The 18,946-nt window shown below is 50.4% G+C and overlaps 3 protein-coding genes and 1 long non-coding RNA gene across 15 annotated transcripts in view; 1 reads left to right on the top strand and 3 right to left on the bottom strand.

Annotated features, from left to right (window-relative positions):
• MASP2 (MBL associated serine protease 2) overlaps positions 1 to 1,743 on the bottom strand; it is a 36,851-nt gene extending 35,108 nt beyond the window's left edge. For 3 of the 11 annotated variants that reach the window (XM_084494887.1, XM_084494877.1, XM_084494874.1), the window contains exon 1: positions 1,621 to 1,728. The gene's annotated coding sequence lies outside the window, so the exon portion shown is untranslated. Of the gene's footprint in view, positions 1 to 1,276; positions 1,296 to 1,468 lie in introns of those variants that run through there. The other 8 variants (XM_084494878.1, XM_084494876.1, XM_084494875.1 and 5 more) reach the window with 7 other exon arrangements.
• A 20-nt stretch (positions 1,744 to 1,763) lies between these two features.
• LOC311422138 lies at positions 1,764 to 7,098 on the top strand. Of its 2 annotated transcripts, XR_014685200.1 has the most exons (4): positions 2,069 to 2,210; positions 3,170 to 3,288; positions 3,785 to 4,060; positions 6,451 to 7,098. It is a non-coding gene; the product is annotated as an uncharacterized lncRNA (long non-coding RNA). The 2 variants fall into 2 exon arrangements; XR_014685201.1 differs by lacking the exons at positions 3,170 to 3,288; positions 6,451 to 7,098 and adding an exon at positions 4,614 to 4,744 and having other exon boundaries at positions 1,764 to 2,210.
• LOC311422137 (somatostatin-2-like) lies at positions 1,832 to 5,032 on the bottom strand. The gene is made up of 2 exons (XM_084494864.1): positions 4,844 to 5,032; positions 1,832 to 2,149 (listed from the first exon to the last, which is right to left on the bottom strand). Exons 1-2 carry the CDS (start codon positions 4,943 to 4,945, stop codon positions 1,946 to 1,948), a joined length of 306 nt encoding a protein of 101 aa, XP_084350990.1. The 5' UTR covers positions 4,946 to 5,032; the 3' UTR covers positions 1,832 to 1,945.
• Positions 7,099 to 12,485: 5,387 nt separating the features above from the next.
• On the bottom strand, positions 12,486 to 18,946 carry SRM (spermidine synthase). The gene is made up of 8 exons (XM_084495411.1): positions 18,654 to 18,946; positions 18,345 to 18,465; positions 17,985 to 18,077; positions 16,638 to 16,791; positions 15,736 to 15,819; positions 15,227 to 15,372; positions 14,190 to 14,312; positions 12,486 to 13,638 (listed from the first exon to the last, which is right to left on the bottom strand). The coding sequence occupies exons 1-8, from the start codon at positions 18,797 to 18,799 to the stop codon at positions 13,621 to 13,623; spliced, it is 885 nt and encodes a 294-aa protein (XP_084351537.1). The 5' UTR covers positions 18,800 to 18,946; the 3' UTR covers positions 12,486 to 13,620.

The raw sequence follows: 18,946 nt of genomic DNA, 5'->3' as shown, positions 1-18,946 counted from the left end.
CTATCTCCATGGGCTGTGGGGTTTCTCCTTTTCACCATACATAGTCTTCAGCATTAGTATCACAGATGAGATTTAGCAGTAGACAATAAGGCAACTCCTACTAGAATAATTCCAAGATACCAGTATCTTGTTTTGTCTCATGCTGCAACAGAGGTCTTAACAATAACGGCTCTTACATGGAACTTCTCATCCATCTACCTTTAGAAGAATAATACTGAGAGATGAGAATCACCACCCCATTATAAATACAGGGAAACTGAGGTATTAAAAGGGGAGTAATGATAAAATGTGAACGCTAGCAGCAAAGCAAGGCATAAAACCAGGTCTCCTGCATCCCAGCTGGGTGCTCCAGGCAACACAGCTGGAAAGCTCCATATCCCATTACCCATATACTGAGTCACTGAGTTCCCCCAGCAAGGATCTTATTTTTCATTATGGAGTGAAAAATAAAACAAGCCACAGGGCTCTAACTCCTCCTGCAAGCCAGAGAGACACAGCCAGAAATTTCGATGGCAAACGAGGCAGTGAAAATGCAGCCTGACACAGAGCAAAGTGGCAGAGGCAAGCCAGCCGTCTGGGTGCCGGAGTGGTTGTATCACTCATTATTCGGGGAGAGCGGGGGAGTCTGAAGCGTTTCTTCAGCTGGAAGAAAACAGGCTGGCTGCTGATTAATCCAAAATGCTGCTTGGAGATGGGAGACCTCGTGGTCGCCAGCCTCCAAAAACAGAATGTAAAGGCTCAAAACCAAGCCACTACAAATAATTGCCTTCTACTTCTCACCAGTGGCCAGTCAGGCTATGCAGGCAGGCTCAGTAACTTGTCTTCTTTGTGTGACCATTTCCAGAAATACAACACAGCACCCCAACACAAACTGCTACTACTAAGCATTTAAGCAAATGGAGCAACTGAATGTCGTATGTCTCTCTGCCCCAAGGTATTCCTGCAAATCAGACCTAAAGATGCAAGAACAGGACCCCAGCCGCCTCCTACAAATCCCTCAAACACATCTACCCATAAAATCTGTACAATTCCAAAATGAAGCTTCAACAAGTTCCTCAGTGAGCCAAAAGAAGTAAAGCCACAGTCCTTACTGCTGTGGAGACAGCAAAGGGCACCCAAGAAGAGGAGCAGCAGCAATGTGGAGTTTTGTGATTTTTTTTTTTAAGACAAGGTGACAGGACTCCAAGAAACCGTGAGAGAACCAGAGTTGAGCCTAGCTCATGGGATTACTCCAGCCCAGTTCAGATGCAGAGCCCAACATTTCAGACACACTTACAGCCAAAGGGCACCAGGGAGCTGCTCTCAAGACAACCTGGTGTCACACCAAAGGCAGGCCAGGGCCAGGCCCTCCTCCCACAGCCCCAGCCACCCCTCTGCCACATCCCCCTGCCACCATGAAGATGGGAGCATCCCCCCCCGACTACAGCCAGTATAGAAAAGGGCAAAAGGGGGCTGCTCTCCTACATACCCAGGCTTAAACCAATCTCTGTGGCACCTTTTCCTGACTGGGGACTCCCTCAGAGGGCTCAGTCATCTCCCACCCTGCTGCTGCCCATGCACTGCCAGGGCAAAGCCACTTCCTGGGCCTTACCCCACCACAGCAGGGCTGCACACACACACCTGGTCCCTCGGAGGATGAGGAAGCAGCTGTGGGAGCCTTAAGGACTGGGGAGAGAAAGAGCCTCGGCCCCACCACCCACCCTGAGCCCCCTCATGGCTGCGAAGCCCTCTTTCAAAATGGCCGCCTCCCCACATGGCCACCTCCCAAAATGGCGGCCGCCTCCTATGGCCCCCCCAGCCCCAGCAGGGCGCAGAGAGGCAGACACGAGTCCCCGAGGCGCCATGCTTTATTCTCAGGGGTGCAGGAGTAAAGGAAGGGAGCTCGGGGGACGGGACGGGGGTTCACAGGTGGGCAGGGAGCCCAGCGGGGCCAGGCAGGGTGGCACTAGCAGGAGGTGAAGGTTTTCCAGAAGAAGTTTTTACAGGGGGCCTTGCGGTCCCGCTGCGAGAGCTGGGCCAGTCGCCCCAGCGTCGCCCGCTCTTCCTCCAGCTTGCCCTCTTCTTCAAGGTCCGGAGAGGCCACGTCCACGCTCTCCAGCAGCCCCGCCAGCATCTTCAGTATGGCATCTTTCCGCAGTTTGGTCTGCTCCTGTGGGCAGAGAGGAGGGGAAGGTGACAGAGGTCCCAGCCCTTGTGCAGACACCCCCCAGGTAATTTGCAGAGTTCACCCAGGGAAGGCGTATGTACGTTGATGTAACTGGAAAGGAGCTGCTAACAAATAGGCACAAATTAGCTGTAAAGTCCCTTGCTGCCTGTGCTAATTAAATTCCAGTGAATGCCAAGCTGCCTTCTCTCCTAGTAAGCCCAGGCTCCCTTCACTGTCCTGACTGTCCAGCATCCATTCTGGGAAGGTCAGGGAAGAGGCACAGAATACTGAGCAGTGTTAAATTGAGCACATTGGGGACCACAACCCACCACAAAATGCTGAGAATTCAATGTAACACAGGGGAGGGTCAGGTACTCTCTAACCACGCTCTCTGTTGGCACTAGCATTTGCTAAGGACCATTTGGTGAGCTTATAAGGTGGACAAACACAGGCAGCGGCAATTGTATTGAGTTTCCTTCACAGAATGTTTACGGATATTTTTGAAGCATTTTCTTAGCACTAATTACTAAACTTGTTTCCACACAAAGAGAAATTAGATGTTATGTTTGTAGCAGCAGAAAAGATAAAAGCCAGTCTGTGCCCATCCTGGGTTCCTAGTCCTGCGCTGAAAGTACAGAAATGTCTTGAACCTTAGGGAGATGGGCTGGGACATGGGAACTCGGCTAAATGTGTCTCCTGGGTCATGTCTTCCTCATAAGCTGCTTTCCTAGCTGTAAGTGCTATATTTTGAAATAACCTGCTCCAAGTAGAGCCACAGACGAGCCCTGTGACGTTAAAAGCCATCTGCTAAAGATTCAGCTCCTTAGTGAAGAGAAATGAAGTAGCTATACTAAAACTCTCAGGAGATGAACTAGCTGCCTCAGACTCAGGGGTGGCAGAGCTCAGCCGGCTGTTAGAGGATATTCCTTATGCATGATTGGCTGTGGCTGTTAGTGAAATGAGACAGCTCTTCCCCACACCAATCCATTGCTAACATCCTTTCTGTTTTTTGCTTTTCTTGAGTTGCATGAGATGAAGACTCTTTGGAAGCAGCTGGAGACCTTAGCACTGATGGGTTATGGCACACCTTTGGGTAGCTACGCACTCAATTCCCTGTACTGCTTCCACCAGCACATCAGAACGTACAGATCTTTCTTTTGCACTGTTATGCATTTCATGGTAGTTTATACATAGAATTCTGATATTCTTCATACTTAAACCATTTGTTTGAGTTACAGTCTCCAGTGGTGACTGTAGACATTGCTTCAATGGTATTTAAGATTTTTTATCAGTTTGCAGAATGCTCTAAAGAGAATCATTATATCTATTTTGATAGATACTGAAGTCATTATTTTGTAAGAAATCTTGTAGAAGACAGAGTCATTACACTTGAATACATTTTTTATCAGAGCCTTACTTACCGATTTGTTCTATATAACTTGTTTCTTTTTTTCCTGGCAGCTAGCATTTCCTCCAGATAGAGTTCACTTTTTAAGCACTGGATTCACTGCTGTAAGAATGTACAGCTGAAAGTTTACAGTTATCCCCAGAAGGGTTAATCCCAGCCAGCTGCAGAAGCCCTGATCTCTAGCAGAAAGCTATCCCTAGCACCTCACCCTGTATGTTTCTTTCTTACAGCCAGTTTTGTTGTTAATGGGATGTGAGACCACTCCTAAAGCAGCAAGACACTGATGCATGAGCTGGAGCCAGCGCTAAGACAGAAAGAATGATATGGTTACACACAAAGGAGAAGTTAGTGCCTTTGAAACCAACATTGGGATCCTTCACTTGTCAGGGTAGCTCCTATTGAGGACTGAAAATACAGCAGTATTACAGATACAGCTGTGAACTGGAGCGGCAGAGTGCGACTGAACACAGCTCAGAGGAACCTCAGGGATGGCAAGGAACAAGCAGGTGAGAAAACTGCGGGGCAAGGGCAAGCAGCACAGAGCACTCGCTTGTGATAACGATATGCTATTGTTTCCTACCCCTTTGGCCTCTTAGGGAAATAGTCCAGCAAAACAAAGTTATTATAGTGCTGTAGCTATTATAACATTAGAGTTTTGCCAGTTGGTAGGATAATTATATTGCTATAATAAGTTCTGCCACTGCACAGAGCTGTGCTGGTTCAGAGTGTAATTATTCTAGCAGAACTATGTCGGTATAACTCCCATTGTGAATACTACTCTGGAAAAAGCAATTTTATTCTGATATAATTACTTCATTTATTATTCCTCTGTTACTTTCCTACTGAACCCATCTTTTAAACATTTGTCCTTCCCATGAGTCCTATTTAAAATATCATCTCCCTTGATCATTTTACCAATTATGTATCTTTTCTCTCCCTCCCTAGTACTCCGCTTCATTCTCTCATGATCTTTCAGCAATCTTATTTTCTCCTTCTCCATCTCCTTTCTGCTCTGTTCTCTTTGCCAGTTTTTCCTTAGTTTAGACTTCACTTTTACAGATCTCTGAAGTCTGCCCTGGTACCTTTCCTAAATAAACTGGCTAGTAAGCTGTAGTAACAACCCCTGCTTCAGCAGTGCATGAAGCTCTGTAGTGCCTTGAAATACAAAAAGGTGGAAGTGCTTACATCAGGTAAAGCCCAGTTGCCCTTTTTACCCCTCCCCTGGCTTCAGCTTGCTTCTGCATGCTCCCATCCCACCCAGCCTCCTGCACAGGGTGCATTATACTCACCCTACTGTTCTGTAATGCGAGTCTCTCTTCTCCGGGCAGTGCAGTGGCTCTCACGCTCCACACCAGCAGCAGAACGGACACCAGGCTGGCCACCAGCTGCATGATGTACAGGCTGTGACTACCGTGCTGAATTAGGAAGACTGGGAGAGGGAGCTGTTTCTGGGCTCTCTTCTGCCTCAGACAATGGCTGCAGCCCCTTTTATAGCCCTCCCCCTAGCCCAGTGGGTGACGCAAACAATTAAGTCTATATCAAAGGCAAATTAGACTTTGGAGAGGTTGTTAACACTTGGCTGCTTGAGTGGGATACTTCAGTGCCTCTGGGCTTTCCATGTGCCAGACCTGTAGACACTGAGGAAGCAAAGGTTTGGGACTCTCCAGTAACATGCTGTTTCTTCACCCCCACAAATTGTAGGCACTATCTGTGCCTCCCCTAGTTAGCTGAATTCTGCTTGGGAACATAATGTTGGCTAGAATAGGCCACCAGCTTGCACAAACCTCTGGCCAATGCTGGGTGATTCAGAGGGAAGAGGCAAAACTCCTGGCCACCAGTATAGATACAGACTTGGACCCTCAGCCCTTGATGTCCAAACAGCTCTGGCCTTGAGGGGTTTTTGGACCTAGATCTCTGCATCCAGCAACGCATCTCACAGTGGAACACCAGTAAGCCTGGCTTCCCCGTTATTGGTAACATGGGGACACAGGTTGCAGCTACACAGTAATATTTAATATCTTGTAAATGTACTTCAGGCTACCTGGAAGCCAGTTGGTGCTTATTGTTTTTTTTGTTTCTAGTGTCACACAGAATCACACAGAATTTCTAGGTTGGAAGAGACCTCAAGATCATCGAGTCCAACCTCTGACCTAACGCTAACAGTCCCCACTATTTCAATGTGTCTTGAACCAATCCCAAAAGTATAGGTCAACACAGTGAATCCCAACTTGGAGACGCTGGATTTAATTGTATTATAGGGAAAACAAAGGACTGAAAGGCTGGTCAAAGCTGAAGCTGCTCTATTCAATGAGACTTCAGAAAAAAGCTTGTGATGTACTGACACTGACTGCAGGCTGCTTGGTACGTGTTCTGGCCATTGCTGGTCTCTGGTTAGCAGGACTTAGGAATGTCTCTCCCTCAGCACAAATGCTGTCACACCTGAGAGATTGGTTTGTGGGCCCACAGGTGCTTTTAAGCACTGCTGCCTGCTTTCCATTGCCCCTGTCATGTGGGGATGGCATCTGCTGCCTCCTTTCTGTGAGATGCAGACAGAGCTAAGGATCCCAACTCCCAGCTAACCCAGCAGCACTCACCTCGTGGCAAGTCCCCTTTCTGACCTTAACAACTAACCCCAACAGTCAAAAGGTAAATGGTTATACTAATTTAGCACATGAAAAAACACAGTGAGGTGACATGGCCAAAGGGATGCCGTGGTAGAACTAAGAACAGAAGGCAAGAAAAACCTGTGCCCCACTTCCACTGCTTACCAGTGTCACAGATCCTGGAAGCAGCACGATGAATCTCTGCCTGCAAATAATCCAGCTCCTAATGCCAGTTACACCACTCTGGATGCTCTTGAGAGCAAAGATGCCATCTCTTCCATACATTTTTTCAGAGAAATCCCGAATTCCCTCACTGAAAGTTATGAAGAAAAAAATTTAAGTGATGCAGACTTGTGGGGAAAAGTGACAATCCAGCAATTGAATTAAACCCAGAAATGGATATTTCTGAGAACTTTGTAACCCCATTGCTTCTCATCCCTCCTTGTGAGAGCAAACTTCCATGCGTCCGTTTCAGATGGAACATTACCCATTTCTTTTTAAACTGATCTTGCTAGTTTATCAGAATTGCTGTATTACCCCTTCATAATGGATTCTGTCAAACACTTCCCAGCCTGTCTGGGGCTCGAGACAGAGAGCAGCGAAATAGCAGGCTCCAGCAAGTAAGCAAATCACAGGGACTTGCTAAATGACCCACAGCCGATTTGCTCCGGGAGAGGTAAAAGCAGGAGGAGAAGAGCAAATGGAGAAAGCACACTTGGTTGCTCAAGAGGAACAAAGGGCATGTACCTGTGTGAGATGTGCCTGTGCTGACAGGCAGGCAGGTGAATTCTGTACCGTTGCTTACAAGTCAGGACTAAATCTCATGGGCTGATTAGCCCAAAAGCTAGACAGACAGCAGAAGCAGTGCAACCAGGTCTCCATGCTGGGGGCCATCTGGTCTAACCAAACTGCTTGTTCTAATAAATATGGTTTTGTGTGCAGCTTTGCCTTCAGAATGGGCTGTTTTCTGTAATGCTTCATTGAGCGAATGGGGTCACAAGTATGACAATGTTCTTCTTCTAAAAAAGGGATGATGTGCAAGGCAGAGCAGATCGCTTCTGGGAAGGTCCGCAGAGATGTAAACAGCGACCAGCCTGCAGCAGGGCTGCCCTGGGATTAAAGGGCAATAATAAAATAATTGCTGTCTCTTGGGGGGTGGCTTTGGAGCGACTTTCTGCCCAGACACGCCAGCACCAAACCTGTGGCTCTGCTGACCTGAACAATGCAACCAAAAGCTGCACGTCTAGCCTGGGTAAGGCTGGGGTCTCCTCCCAGCTGGGAGCAGGGGCGTAGGCACACATCAGAGCACTCAGACCTCAGTATCCACAAGTGGGACTGGATCTCTAAATCCAAACAAGTTCTCTCAGCTGCTCTGCTACAGCATCTTTCAGTCTCAGATAATTTTTTTTAATTTTTTTTTTTTTTTTTTTACAGATTCTTCCGTCTCCCCTAGTGTTCTTCCCTTTCCTCACATCTCTGCTGCTTCCCCTTGAGTTGGTCCTCCTCAAGCCCTGGTCCTCCGGCCCCTTTGCAGAGCCCCTGCTGGTTCCATTACTTTCACTGCTGACCCTGTCCCGGTCACAGGCTATAGCACCACCTCCTTTCCAAAGGAAGCAGAATAACTCCCTAGCGATACAACTTGTTCTTTTTAGTAACTGGAAACACATCAACACATAGCACCAGGATTACTCTTTATGCTTACTGTTCCCTATTCCCTACCACACTGGCTGGTGGACCTTTCGGGTGGCCCAAATTTCTCTTCTCCTACCTGTAAACACTTGTCACTGCACAGGGAAATTTAAGGTCCTCCCCTAATTTCCTCTTACCACTTTCTCTATCTCATTTATCTGACTCACCCCTTTAGAAGTCTTCTTCCTCGATGCTCTCTTCTGTTTGGAGTTGTGTATGGTTTCCGTGTGTTTCTACCACTTTACAGTGAGGACAGATCTATCTGAAGTCAGCATGCCTGTGAACGTGTCCAGGGGAGCCTGCTAGGTGGGGATGCTCCAGGTGGAAGCTCAGCACAGACTAACTTGAAAAGGCCTGGGTGGACACCAAGGACTTTGGCTCACAGTAAGGGTGGCTTCAGCACTAATGCAGAGCGGGTTCAGGAGTACAGCAGGGTAAGCCTGCACCACCATTTGGGACAACAACAACCTTCTTGTGATAAAGGGTGAACAAGTAATATGCAATAGGAGAGGTTTTGTCTTTGAGGAGGGAGGTCCTTGCCCTTTCGTCAGTGTGTCTGTACAGCAGTGAAGACTGGGCACTGCTGGAACACAAAAGCAAACACCAGGTATGGCACCAAATGCCACATTAAGGACTGAGATAACTTCTCAGTTGTTTTTCTCTATGGCTTGGATATTTGCTGTCTTCTGCCCGTTTGTTGCCTGGTCTGAATTCAGACCATCGGGTCTTTGTGAGGCACGTAGGAGAATTGCATCAGGCTCCCAGAACAATGTCTGGTTCCCCAAGGTGAGGCACTCAATTGCAGCTCAAGAAGGGCTGAAATGCTTCTGCTTTCCTGTCACTGGAAGTCTTCCTCTCCACCCTCAAGAGGCCCTGGTTGCAAAGGGCAATGCAATAAATAAAGCAATAGGCAGCTGACAGTGGCAAGCCATCCTGGAAGGGGAAACCAATTTGTTCATGGGCCTGAAATCACAGCTCATTTATCAGGCCAGGCCTGCAGCATTCCCTTGCATCGCACTCCCCGGAGGACTCGGAGAAGCATTCAGGTGGCTGTTCCAGCCACGGCTTTCATCGGCTCTAATCTAACAAACCCAAGGAAGAGACTGCCTGAGCGTGGGCTGGAGCCCACAGCTCCTGCTCATCTCTGATAAGAGCTGCAGAGCAGGTGCAGGGAGGAGGAGGGGAATACCGCAGGGACGCTGCTGTCAGAGCACACACGGCTACAAGTGTGTTACGGCTCTCTGGGGAGGTAGAGCTGGGGAAGTTGTGCTGCCTTCTCTGTCCGTCAACCCCAAGGGGACTGCAGGATGAAGAGGGGAGGGCGAGTGCAAAGCTTCAGTGGTAGGCTCTGAACCTTTTATTTCAATATGCAAAGTTAAACATTTCAGTTTTTTCCACTTAAAAAAATCCTCCTCAATAAAGCAACTACTTGCTATGAGGCACCTATTTCAAAATACCTCTGTTTCCCACTGAGAACGTCTGGCCTGGCTCCAAGTAGGAGGGATTTCGTGCTGTTAAGCAGGCTGAGGGTTGGGGTTACTGCCTCCTGACACACAAACAGACCTCTGTTACACCAGCCTCATCCCATCGGTGGCAAGGGATTCCCGGAGGATTGCACGTGCTCTGTACCCCGTGGGAATTTGATCACAAAGGGCAGGCCACTGACGTTAACATGGCACTGGGAGGCTGCCAGCACCCAGAAGGGACTGCTTGGCAGGGAGAGCTTTACACGGGAATTCACGCACGCTGGAGGGTGAGGTTCTGGTTATTCCTCCCCTGCAGCTGAAGCACACGGAAGGTCATCGTACACATCATCTCGCCCTTGTTCCTGGCTTGCAGAATTAGCCTTCTGAAGCAAATTCCCTCTTGGCCATGCCCAGCCGTGGGCTGCAGCAGCCGTTCAGTACCAAGGAGAGGGTAGCCCCCTCCACGGGTCCCACCCCACACGGAGCTGGCATCCTTGAGAGGCTGCCACCGAGATCCCTAAGTGCTCCTAATGACCCCCCGGCCTTCATCTGCTTCACACATTGCTGTGCTATAATTGAGGTCCCCTGTCTCTCATTCCCCACCTTCTGCATGTTTTAAAAGCATTTAATTCCACCCTATACACGACCACCGAGAGAACTTCACCGAGACTTCTCAGCATTTAGCTTAGTTAAAATTCTCATCTTACTTTTTAGTGACATTTCATCTGACTTTGTCTAGACTGAGCTGCTGCTTCATGCTTTTGTCTACTCTTTTCCCTCCTCTTCCCCCACCATTTTATCAGAGGCACTGGCCTCTCCCTGAACTTGGTGGCAGTTGTTATTGCTTCTTTTGACTGTTTGCTTATTGAGGCTGCTGCTCTCTGATGAGAGATGGATTGTCATTCCTACCTCAGCAGTCTCTCTTGCTCCAGCCAAGCTCCATCAATAATTCAGCCAGGCCTCGATAACATTAGCTCTAGATGAATAAGATGCTGATGCCAATTAACTAGCTGAACGGGCTCAAGAGATATAGGCAAGAGATTTCTCTTAATTTTTTTAAGCTCTTTTCTGAACTCCTAAAAATTGAGTTAGGTCAATGAGTGAAGCGCAGAGCAGGGAGTCTGACAGTTCAAGAGGCGCCAAGAGGCTTAAGCAGTTGATGTGCTGAAGCCCATCAGGCTCTGTTACCTTGTCTGTCTCCACCTGCTCTGACTGATACTGCATTGTACGGTTCTTGGGACAAAGCCTGTTCCTGTTCCTACAGCTCCGAGCTTAATAAGGTGCTGGAGCATGACGGCAGCATGTCTAGACAAACAGCATCTTTGCTTACGAACAGCCTCGCTTGACGAGCCTTGGACAAAAGCCAGCTAAGACTCCAGAAAAGTTACTCAGGTGTTTTAGTTGCCCACCTGCAGACACTGCTGATACCTTTCAAGGGTTCCTGCTCAGTTCTGCATGAAGTCCATTACTTTCCTCCTGTTGGGCATAACCCAAATTGCCAGCCTCTCTTCAGTCCCTGGCATCCTCGTGCTGCAGCATCCTCCAGCGTAACAGCTCAGTCCTCACACATCTGTGGAAGGGACAATCGATCTGTAGGCACAACTGCCTGGCAGGTGGCTGCCACGCTAAATACTGCTCTAGCAGCTTAAATGGCACGTACACCTTGTGGTAGCAGCACAGGAGGGACTTTAACAGTCCTGAAGTGCTCCGAGCTGTTCAGATGGAACCAGCTACAGATGCACAAATCCACATTACCCCTCTTGCTGCACTGTTCATGAGTGTTCATTGTTCAGAAGATTCAGACACCGAGGTGTCTTCACCTACTGCAAGGCACTGAAGTGTTTGATGCTGCCTGTAAAGAAGAGTGATTTGGAATTATGCAGAAATTGTAGAGAGGGCCCTGTGCATAGAGCATGTGCACCTTGGATGGCAAACAGCCTCACCTTCCTGTTCTCATCACTGCCCAGTCGCTGAATTTACAGCTTTGGAGAGAAACAGAAGGAAGAGCTAGCAACAGGTTTGAGGGAGCTCTTTTGCTCCTGGGCATTGTTGTACTCACCAAGGGCGGGTGGAAAGCTTGAACATGTTACTAGTTGGCAGCTGCTCTAAGGCCTTCTGGACTACAGTCCTGGTCTTGATTCCTGTTCCAGAAGGAGGGTGCTAGAAGTTGTTTTCTCTCAAGGGTGAACGGGGCTCAGGTCCCACAGCAATTTAAAGAGGGGTAACTGGAACCAGCCTCTATTATCCTGGCCTGCTCTTTATAATAAAAATAAGAGTTGGGCAATGAAAATGAGTCAGTAGCTTCCTGCATGAGGACAAATCTAACCGATTGGTAGCTATGGGAGAGAGTTACCCAGACAATTAAGAGACAAAATGTCTGTGATTTTCTCAACACAACCAAAACAGGATCCAGATTTGGTTCTGCCGCTCAGCAATGCTTTTGCAAACCCTTATAACCACAAAGAAGCTTTACTGACACTAGTAGGGAAAATCAGGAAAAGTGGTAAACCTCCCAAGGGAGAGAACAGGAGGGAATGTACTGAGACCACAGAAACCCCTTGCTGGAGGCAGTCAGTGGCTGCACCTCCTATGCTGCACAATTATGGCAAAGCTCAGCCTGAACCATTGCAAATCTCTGCTCCTAGTTTTCTCTCGAGCCCAAATCTCCCTCAGTAGGAGCGTAGGGTTTGTTTTTGGCTTCTCCTGATGCCACCTAGCGACTGTTCCCAGCCTGTTCAGCACCTTGAGTTCATTCCATAGTTCAGGCCCTTGGAGCCACTAAGCTAACACAATTTTTGGAGGAAAAGCTGGTGCAGCTGAGTGGGACCAGCGACTGACAGGAGCTAAGTGACGCTTACAGGGAGATGGGCAGCTACAGAACAGCTTGGAAAGGTGTTTGAGAGGCAACATTTGGTCTAGAGAACAATTTGGATAGAAGGTACTGACTTCTGCCGTGCAGAGGGTGACAGAAGCCAGAGCTATTGGGCAGTGAGGTCACAACACAAAACAAGCAATGGCATCATTTTTAATGGAGGTTATTTTTGATGGTATTTGTCATCCCTGGAGACAAGAGAGACACCAACTACTGAGTGCCCCGGATGTCTTCTGACAAGCAGAGCAAACTTGCAGGATCTGTTAGCATCCCCAAAGAAGCACACCGACCCACACTGATGTCACCTTAACCAGAGCCGAGTGTTTAATTGATTGCAAGGGAGTGACAATCGCCCCGTGGTTGTGCTGGGAAGATCCCCACTGCACAGCGGTGGAACCGAGTCTTTAGAACAGAAGTACAGACGAGGCAGATCCATCTCACAACAGAGTACAATGAAAAACAGCTTACACGTCTGGGGGCAGCATTAGGAATAACGATGCCTCCTAAGGACCAGCTAATACCCAGGCCTGAGGCATCTCAGCACGACTGAGAGAAGAGATTTGTCAGCGCATCCGACTCCCCAGCATCAGTACTTCACAGCAGGCAATGGATCTAAGGTTTGTTTTTTATATATATATATTTATATTTATTTATATAAAGCGCCTATCACGTATTGATAAACACTCTTTGGAACCACTCTGATGGCAGGGGTAAGAACAGGAGTTGGCCTGTTAGTACCTCAGCACTTCTGTTTCCAACCAATTTAGAAAAAAAAAAAAAAAGCCACAAGACTTTGCTGCCAGCCCGGCTGGCTGGCTGGTGTTTAATACTGCTACTCCATCAGGGTTGGAGGGAGACCTACTGTGAATGGCAACAGTTTGCACCGTGACCCCTCCGGCCGTGCTGCAGCACAGCGCAGGCGTCACAGGAGGGCAGGGGGACGTGAAGGCTCAGACCCGTTACCAGTCAAAACGTCTCATCAGCAGGGAGCTCCTGGTAGCAGGGAGCAAGCTAACTTTGCGCACAAAGACCTCGCTCTCTGTGCTTAAGGCCGAGTCGGCGAACCTCCTGGACTTGTTCCAAGTTTCAGAAGATCACCAGACAGAAATACATGTCAGTTATAAATATATCGTGTCAGTTTGGGGAGAGGTGGGGGCAAATTTAGAACGGGTAAAGGGGAGAGAGAAGGGAAGAAGACATGTTACATTTCCAGTACTGCAAACAACAGTTTTGACCTCACGCAATGTCAGCGGACCTTTCCAATAGTCTTATCTAGCTGATATCCCATCTTTAACGCATCAAAGGGAATGTTGGCTGGCAAGGGGTTAAATAATCCCACACAGTGGAGAGCGAATCTGCAGCCTGCTGGGAAGGTCCCCACCACATCACTGACGATCTCAGGGTCCAACTTGAAGGGAGGAAGCAGCTTCTCAGTCTCACACATCACTCAGGGCCTGGCGACAGCCAAAAACAAAGAGTGTCAGGAGGGACCCGGGGCAGCTCTCATGGTCCTCGACAGAAACATGGCTTTAAAACACACCCACGGCATGCACCCTCATCCCTGGCATTCCCTGCTAGAACCTGCAGTTGTGATCAGTTAAGAAATCAATGATGCAGAAATAGGCAGCCTGAACTACACCAAACCATCCTTTTTATACTCTCTGGGTTGCACTAGAAACCACAACCAGGTTTCACTCTAAGACTTTTGGAGCTTTCCAGTGGGAAACACCAGTTCTGCAGGCTTTTGGACTTGTTTGTGCTAGGAGCAGGAGGGATCTGCCATGAAGACATGGGACACCAACCCCAAGAACAGTTCCAAACTGAACTGCAGCCTTACTAGGCTGACTCATTCGCTGCCATGTCATACAAAATGCCACCCTGCTCCAACTTGCCCACAGAAGCCTTTAGGGCAGCAGGAAATCCTCAGTCCTGTGTACTCCCAACCCTGCCAAAGAAAAGTCACACCTCATCCTTGCTGGAGGAGTAGTAGCACAGCCTCGCTTACCTTCCGTGCAAACTCCGGCAGGATGAAAGCTGCCCGATGAATATCAGAGTTGTAGTATTTCAGATTCCTCTCCTCTACTTGTTGCCTTGACAGCTGCTGCACAGGCTCCCGGAAATTTGTGTTCTGCAATAAAGAAGCCGGGTGGCCCTGTAGTGTTTGGGTAACAAGCAAAGCGCTTCACGATGGACATCCCAGCTCATGGCAGAGAACCAAAAGGACTAGCAGGAGAACAGATGAATTTCTGTTTCAGCATGAGGCCAAAGTTTCTGTGCAGCTCCAGCAAAAGGGCTGGAGTTTACTCCGTGCCTCATGTGACTAGCCCTTGTTCCACTGTATACAGATGTCTGCATATGAGGTCAGACTGTGCCAGATGAAGCTGTCAGATTGTGCCTGAGCATCCAAGAAGCAAGGCTTTTGCTCGTCAGAGCAGAAGCCACATCTGTGTTAAGTCAAGCACAGCGCATGCTGCCAGTGGCCCAGATAAACCAAATACAGCAGCAGAAGTGCTGCTGGCTCCCCACAGCAACGTGACAGTTGTGTTACAAGCTAGCTGCAAGGCAGCGGATTGGGAAGAGAGCAGACCTCAGTGGTCAGAAGGTGGAGAGTCACCAGCTCACATGCTGATGCTGACTCTCACTTGGAGGCCTCTGTAACTGCAGAGAAGCACACTGCAAGCTGATTCTTATCAGGCAGGTGCCCGCTTTAAAACAGCCAGCATCAATAGGCCAAAGCCTGAACAGGGTCTGGAAACTGATACTGGCCTCCACCCTTACAAGTTAGTTGTACTGGACATAAAACTATGTTTTTTTTCTAAAGCGACTGGTTACATTACTGGTTAACTCTGCATTTTGTTGAGCACTGAGCAAGCTGCATTGTAGCTCTAGTGCCCTGAGCTGGGGACAAGCAGAAGCCTAGAGGCCCTTGAGCTGGTATCGCTCAGGGCCACAGCACAGGCTCCATAGGGGCCAGCCCCTGGGGCAGGCTCTGTGGGTACCTCCAGGGAGCAGAAAGGGGCACTTCACGTGCCTGAAACTCACCGGGTTCTTGCTGCAGAGCATGAAGCCAATCTGCCCGCTGGGATATGTGGGGATGGTGCAATAGGCGTACTCCACAACAGGGAACAGAGACTTGCAGAACTGACGCATCTCCTTAATGAGATCCAGGTGCAGCCACTGGCACTCACCTACGGGGAGAGAGCAAGACAGGGCGTAAGGTGAGGGCTGCCCCTCTTCACTGCACAAGCCCGTGCCAAGTCAACAGCAGCTCCAAGCCCAAACCTGCTTTACTCCACACAGCTCATGTGGTTTCAAAGGCAAGATAAGACCACTGCGCCAGTTTTACACTAAGCACAGTCCAGCAGTTAATGAGTTGACGTATATGGATCAAAACCACGACCATACCTGGGAGCTAAAATGGATTTAATTCCCTGCGTCACGGCTGAAATGAATTTTACTCCCTGCGTCATGTCCCTCCAGGAAGAGTCCCCTTTGAGCCTCACACTTTGCATGATCTAACACCAGCCTCTGCCCAGGGACAGCACCCTCACCTTGGCAGCAGAGAATGCCATCTTCTCGCAGTGCTGTCTTCATCAGCTGGTAGTAGGATTCTTTGAATAAACTTTCTGCAGGACCTGTGAGAAAGGTGAGTAAAGAGGTATGTCCAGAGAGAGGCGAAGAAGGCAGGCTTCTGAGTTTTCTCAATGCCCAGGCTATACAAGGTCTGCACCAGAAAAGGGACACCTCAAATATGGCTTTTCAGTTAACACAAGTGCTGGAGGTGATCTGAAAGCAAAGAGTTTTGACCCTGGGGTTCAGCCCACACCAGAACCATCACGATTTTAGCTTTGCTCAGTAGCAACCCCAGGACCTTTACCAGAGTCCTAGCAGCTGCCTCTTGCTTCAGTGAGCGTTGTTCAAATTGAACTGCTGCTGCAGTCAGTCCCTTAGAGGTGCCTCTCTCTGTGTTGAGAGAAGCAACAGCAGCAAAAATGAAAGGAACTCAGGCACCCTAACTACGGCTGGTCCCTTCTCCCTCAGTTCTCACCTTCAAAAATGCAGCAACCTCACCACAGCCATCTCTGGGCTAGGCAGATCCACCAAGAGCTTGCAAGCCAGTGCTTCACTAGAGGGCACACATACAAAACTTTGTGCCAACACAGCGCTGTATTCCCTGTGGGATCACTGGACTCAAGGATCACCTTGTTGCCAAAAGCAGTAGCTGCTAGAATTGAATTTTGAGGGGAGAAACATGACACTGGGCTTGAAGCCTTATTAATACCATTTTCTGGTCGTCACCCTTCCCTTTCTCTACCAAAAGAATCAAATCAGCAATGGCCTTTCCACTTGGATGGAGCCTGGGGGCAGGCCAGCATTACTTCCAGGAGGTAGCCAAAAGAGAAAAGCAGAAGCAGGGTGGAAAGCAGTCCCCTTGTATGGCCACAGCTCTTACCCATGGGGTCAGACGAGTCCGTGATTATCACATCAAAGGCTTCTTGATTTTGTTTCATGAACTCAAAACCATCTCCCACGTGCAAGGTCAGCTTAGCGCTGGAGTACCCCACTGCCATCCCCGGGAGGTATTTCTTAGATACCTGGATCACATCCTGCAACACAGAGAGCACGAGCGGGTCAGTGGGGACTACAAGGAGCTGCTTCTTGGGCTACTGTGCAGCTGCAACCGAAAGAGCAGTGCTATGAGTCATTTCCTTCCATGCCTTCAGCACAAATCTAACTCACTAGCTACATCATCAAGAGCTGTCAGCATCTTCAGCCAACACGCTACACTCAGCCCTTTCCTACGGCCTCAGGGTTCAGTGACACTGTTTGTCTGCCCATGCCAAACTCAACAAGAGGAACTCGCAGCTTCAAAAGCTCCCCGAGGAACTACGAGAATCTGATTACAGATCTGACTGCTCTGTGCTCGCTCTCCCTGGGGACATCACTGGCAGAGGTGATCTCAGCTGAAGACTTTTTTTTAAGTAAGACCATGGCAGCAGGTTTCTGGATGTGACGTGAGAAACATCCCCACCTCTGCTTTATAGTCATCATCCATGCCCTCGTGAATGCGGTTCTCTCTTTGAAACCCCTACGAGCCACGTGTGAGACAGCAATGGCTCAAGGCCCAGCAACTGCACCGAACGCTACCAGCTTCTCACAGCTGGCTGAAACAAAAAATATGCCTATATGTTGGGCTGTGCTTGTTGAAAACCAAGCCTGTATGCCTATGTAGTTTGAGAGACAGGGCACAGAGGCTCATATAGCAGCATTTCCCACTTCTAATGCAGCCTCGCTTCATGGAGACAGCGAAACTTTCTAATAAAGGAAAATATCAGAACGAACTGACCGAGGACAAGCAGCCCATCTGCCACGGAAACAAATACCCCCCGCTTATTTCCTGCTTGCAGTGGAAGGAGCCTGCCGAACAAAGAGACTATTCCTCTGGCAGGAGAAGCACCATTCTGCAGCAGGGGAAGGGGAAAAGCAGCACCTCCACCACGCCAGAGCTCCCCTTCTACACAGCACGAGTCCCCGGATCCCGCTGGCCTGGAAGGGCCTCTACCGTACGTGTGAGAGAGAGAGCACATGAGAGGCAGCCAGCTGCCACGTAGATGACTCGCAAGGCAAAGAGGTGGCGCTGTCAGTGTGGTGCCAGCAGAATCGTTAGCAAGCAGGCTCGTTACTGACAAGGGACAGCAGGTGAAGCAGCAGCAGCTCCGCGGATGCTGAGGAGGACGGGCTGCTTTCTGCTCGGCAGCCTGCGCGAAGCCCCGGGGCGGCTCCGTGCAGCCCAACGCACCTCATCGATCTCGCACTGCACCACGGACTCCACCGTCGGGTGCTTCACCACCTCTCGCAGCACGCCCCCGTCGCCGCCACCGATGATGAGCACCTGGGACAAGGAGAGGGGAGAAACCGGGGCGTCAGCGAGCGGAGATGGGGAGCAGCTCTCGCAGCGTGGCCCGGGGCAGGGAGCCCAGCGCCACTCGGGCTCGTCCCACCCTGGTGCTGAGGCGTGCGGCAGCGGGGGGCCACGCAGGCTGTGCCACGGTCGTGCTCCACGCTGAAATTTCGGCAGTGGGGAGGACGGGGGCCGGTCTGCGGGCACAGCTCGCTCGCAGACCCCAGGAGGAGCAGAAGGGGCACGGGGAGGACTCACCTTGCGGGGGTCGGGGTGGCTGCAGAGGGGCAGGTTGGCGATCATTTCCTGGTAGGAGAACTCGTCCCGCTCCGTGCACTGGATCACCCCGTCCAGGACCAGGACGTTGCCGTAGGTGGTGCTGGGCAGAGCGGGGCAGCGCGCTCGGAACCGGGGCCGCGCCTCGGGCCCGGAGCCGCGCTGCCCCCCCCCCAAATTCCCCCCCCCCAGCCCCCAGCCCCCAACCCCCGGCCCCGCCAGGCCCCGCCGCATGGCGCCGGCCTCCCCCTCCCCTCCCCTCCCACCTTCTCCCCTCTCCCCCCCCGCTACCTGCGGAACACGAGGATCTCCTGGTAGCGGGAGCGCTGGTGGTGCAGCAGCTCCTCCACCTGCAGCGACATGGCCTGCCCCGGCCACAGCCGGCACGTCTCGCGGAACCAGCCCTCGCGGATCAGCGCCGCCGCTCCCTGCTCCATCCCGCCGGGAACCGACCCCGAGCCCGGCCCCGAGCCCGGCTCCGGCTCCAGCCCCGGCTCCGGCCCCGCCGCCCCCCCCCCGCCGGGCACCTGCGCTGCCGCCGCCGCCGCCTCCTGAGCGCGGGGCGCGGAGCGGGGCGCAGCGGA

This window comes from Aythya ferina (assembly GCF_964211825.1).
Source record: "Aythya ferina genome assembly, chromosome: 21".
Taxonomy (NCBI): Eukaryota; Metazoa; Chordata; class Aves; order Anseriformes; family Anatidae; genus Aythya; species Aythya ferina.
The sequence above is the reverse complement of the archived record's forward strand: the minus strand, read 5'-3'. Positions and strand labels throughout refer to the sequence as shown.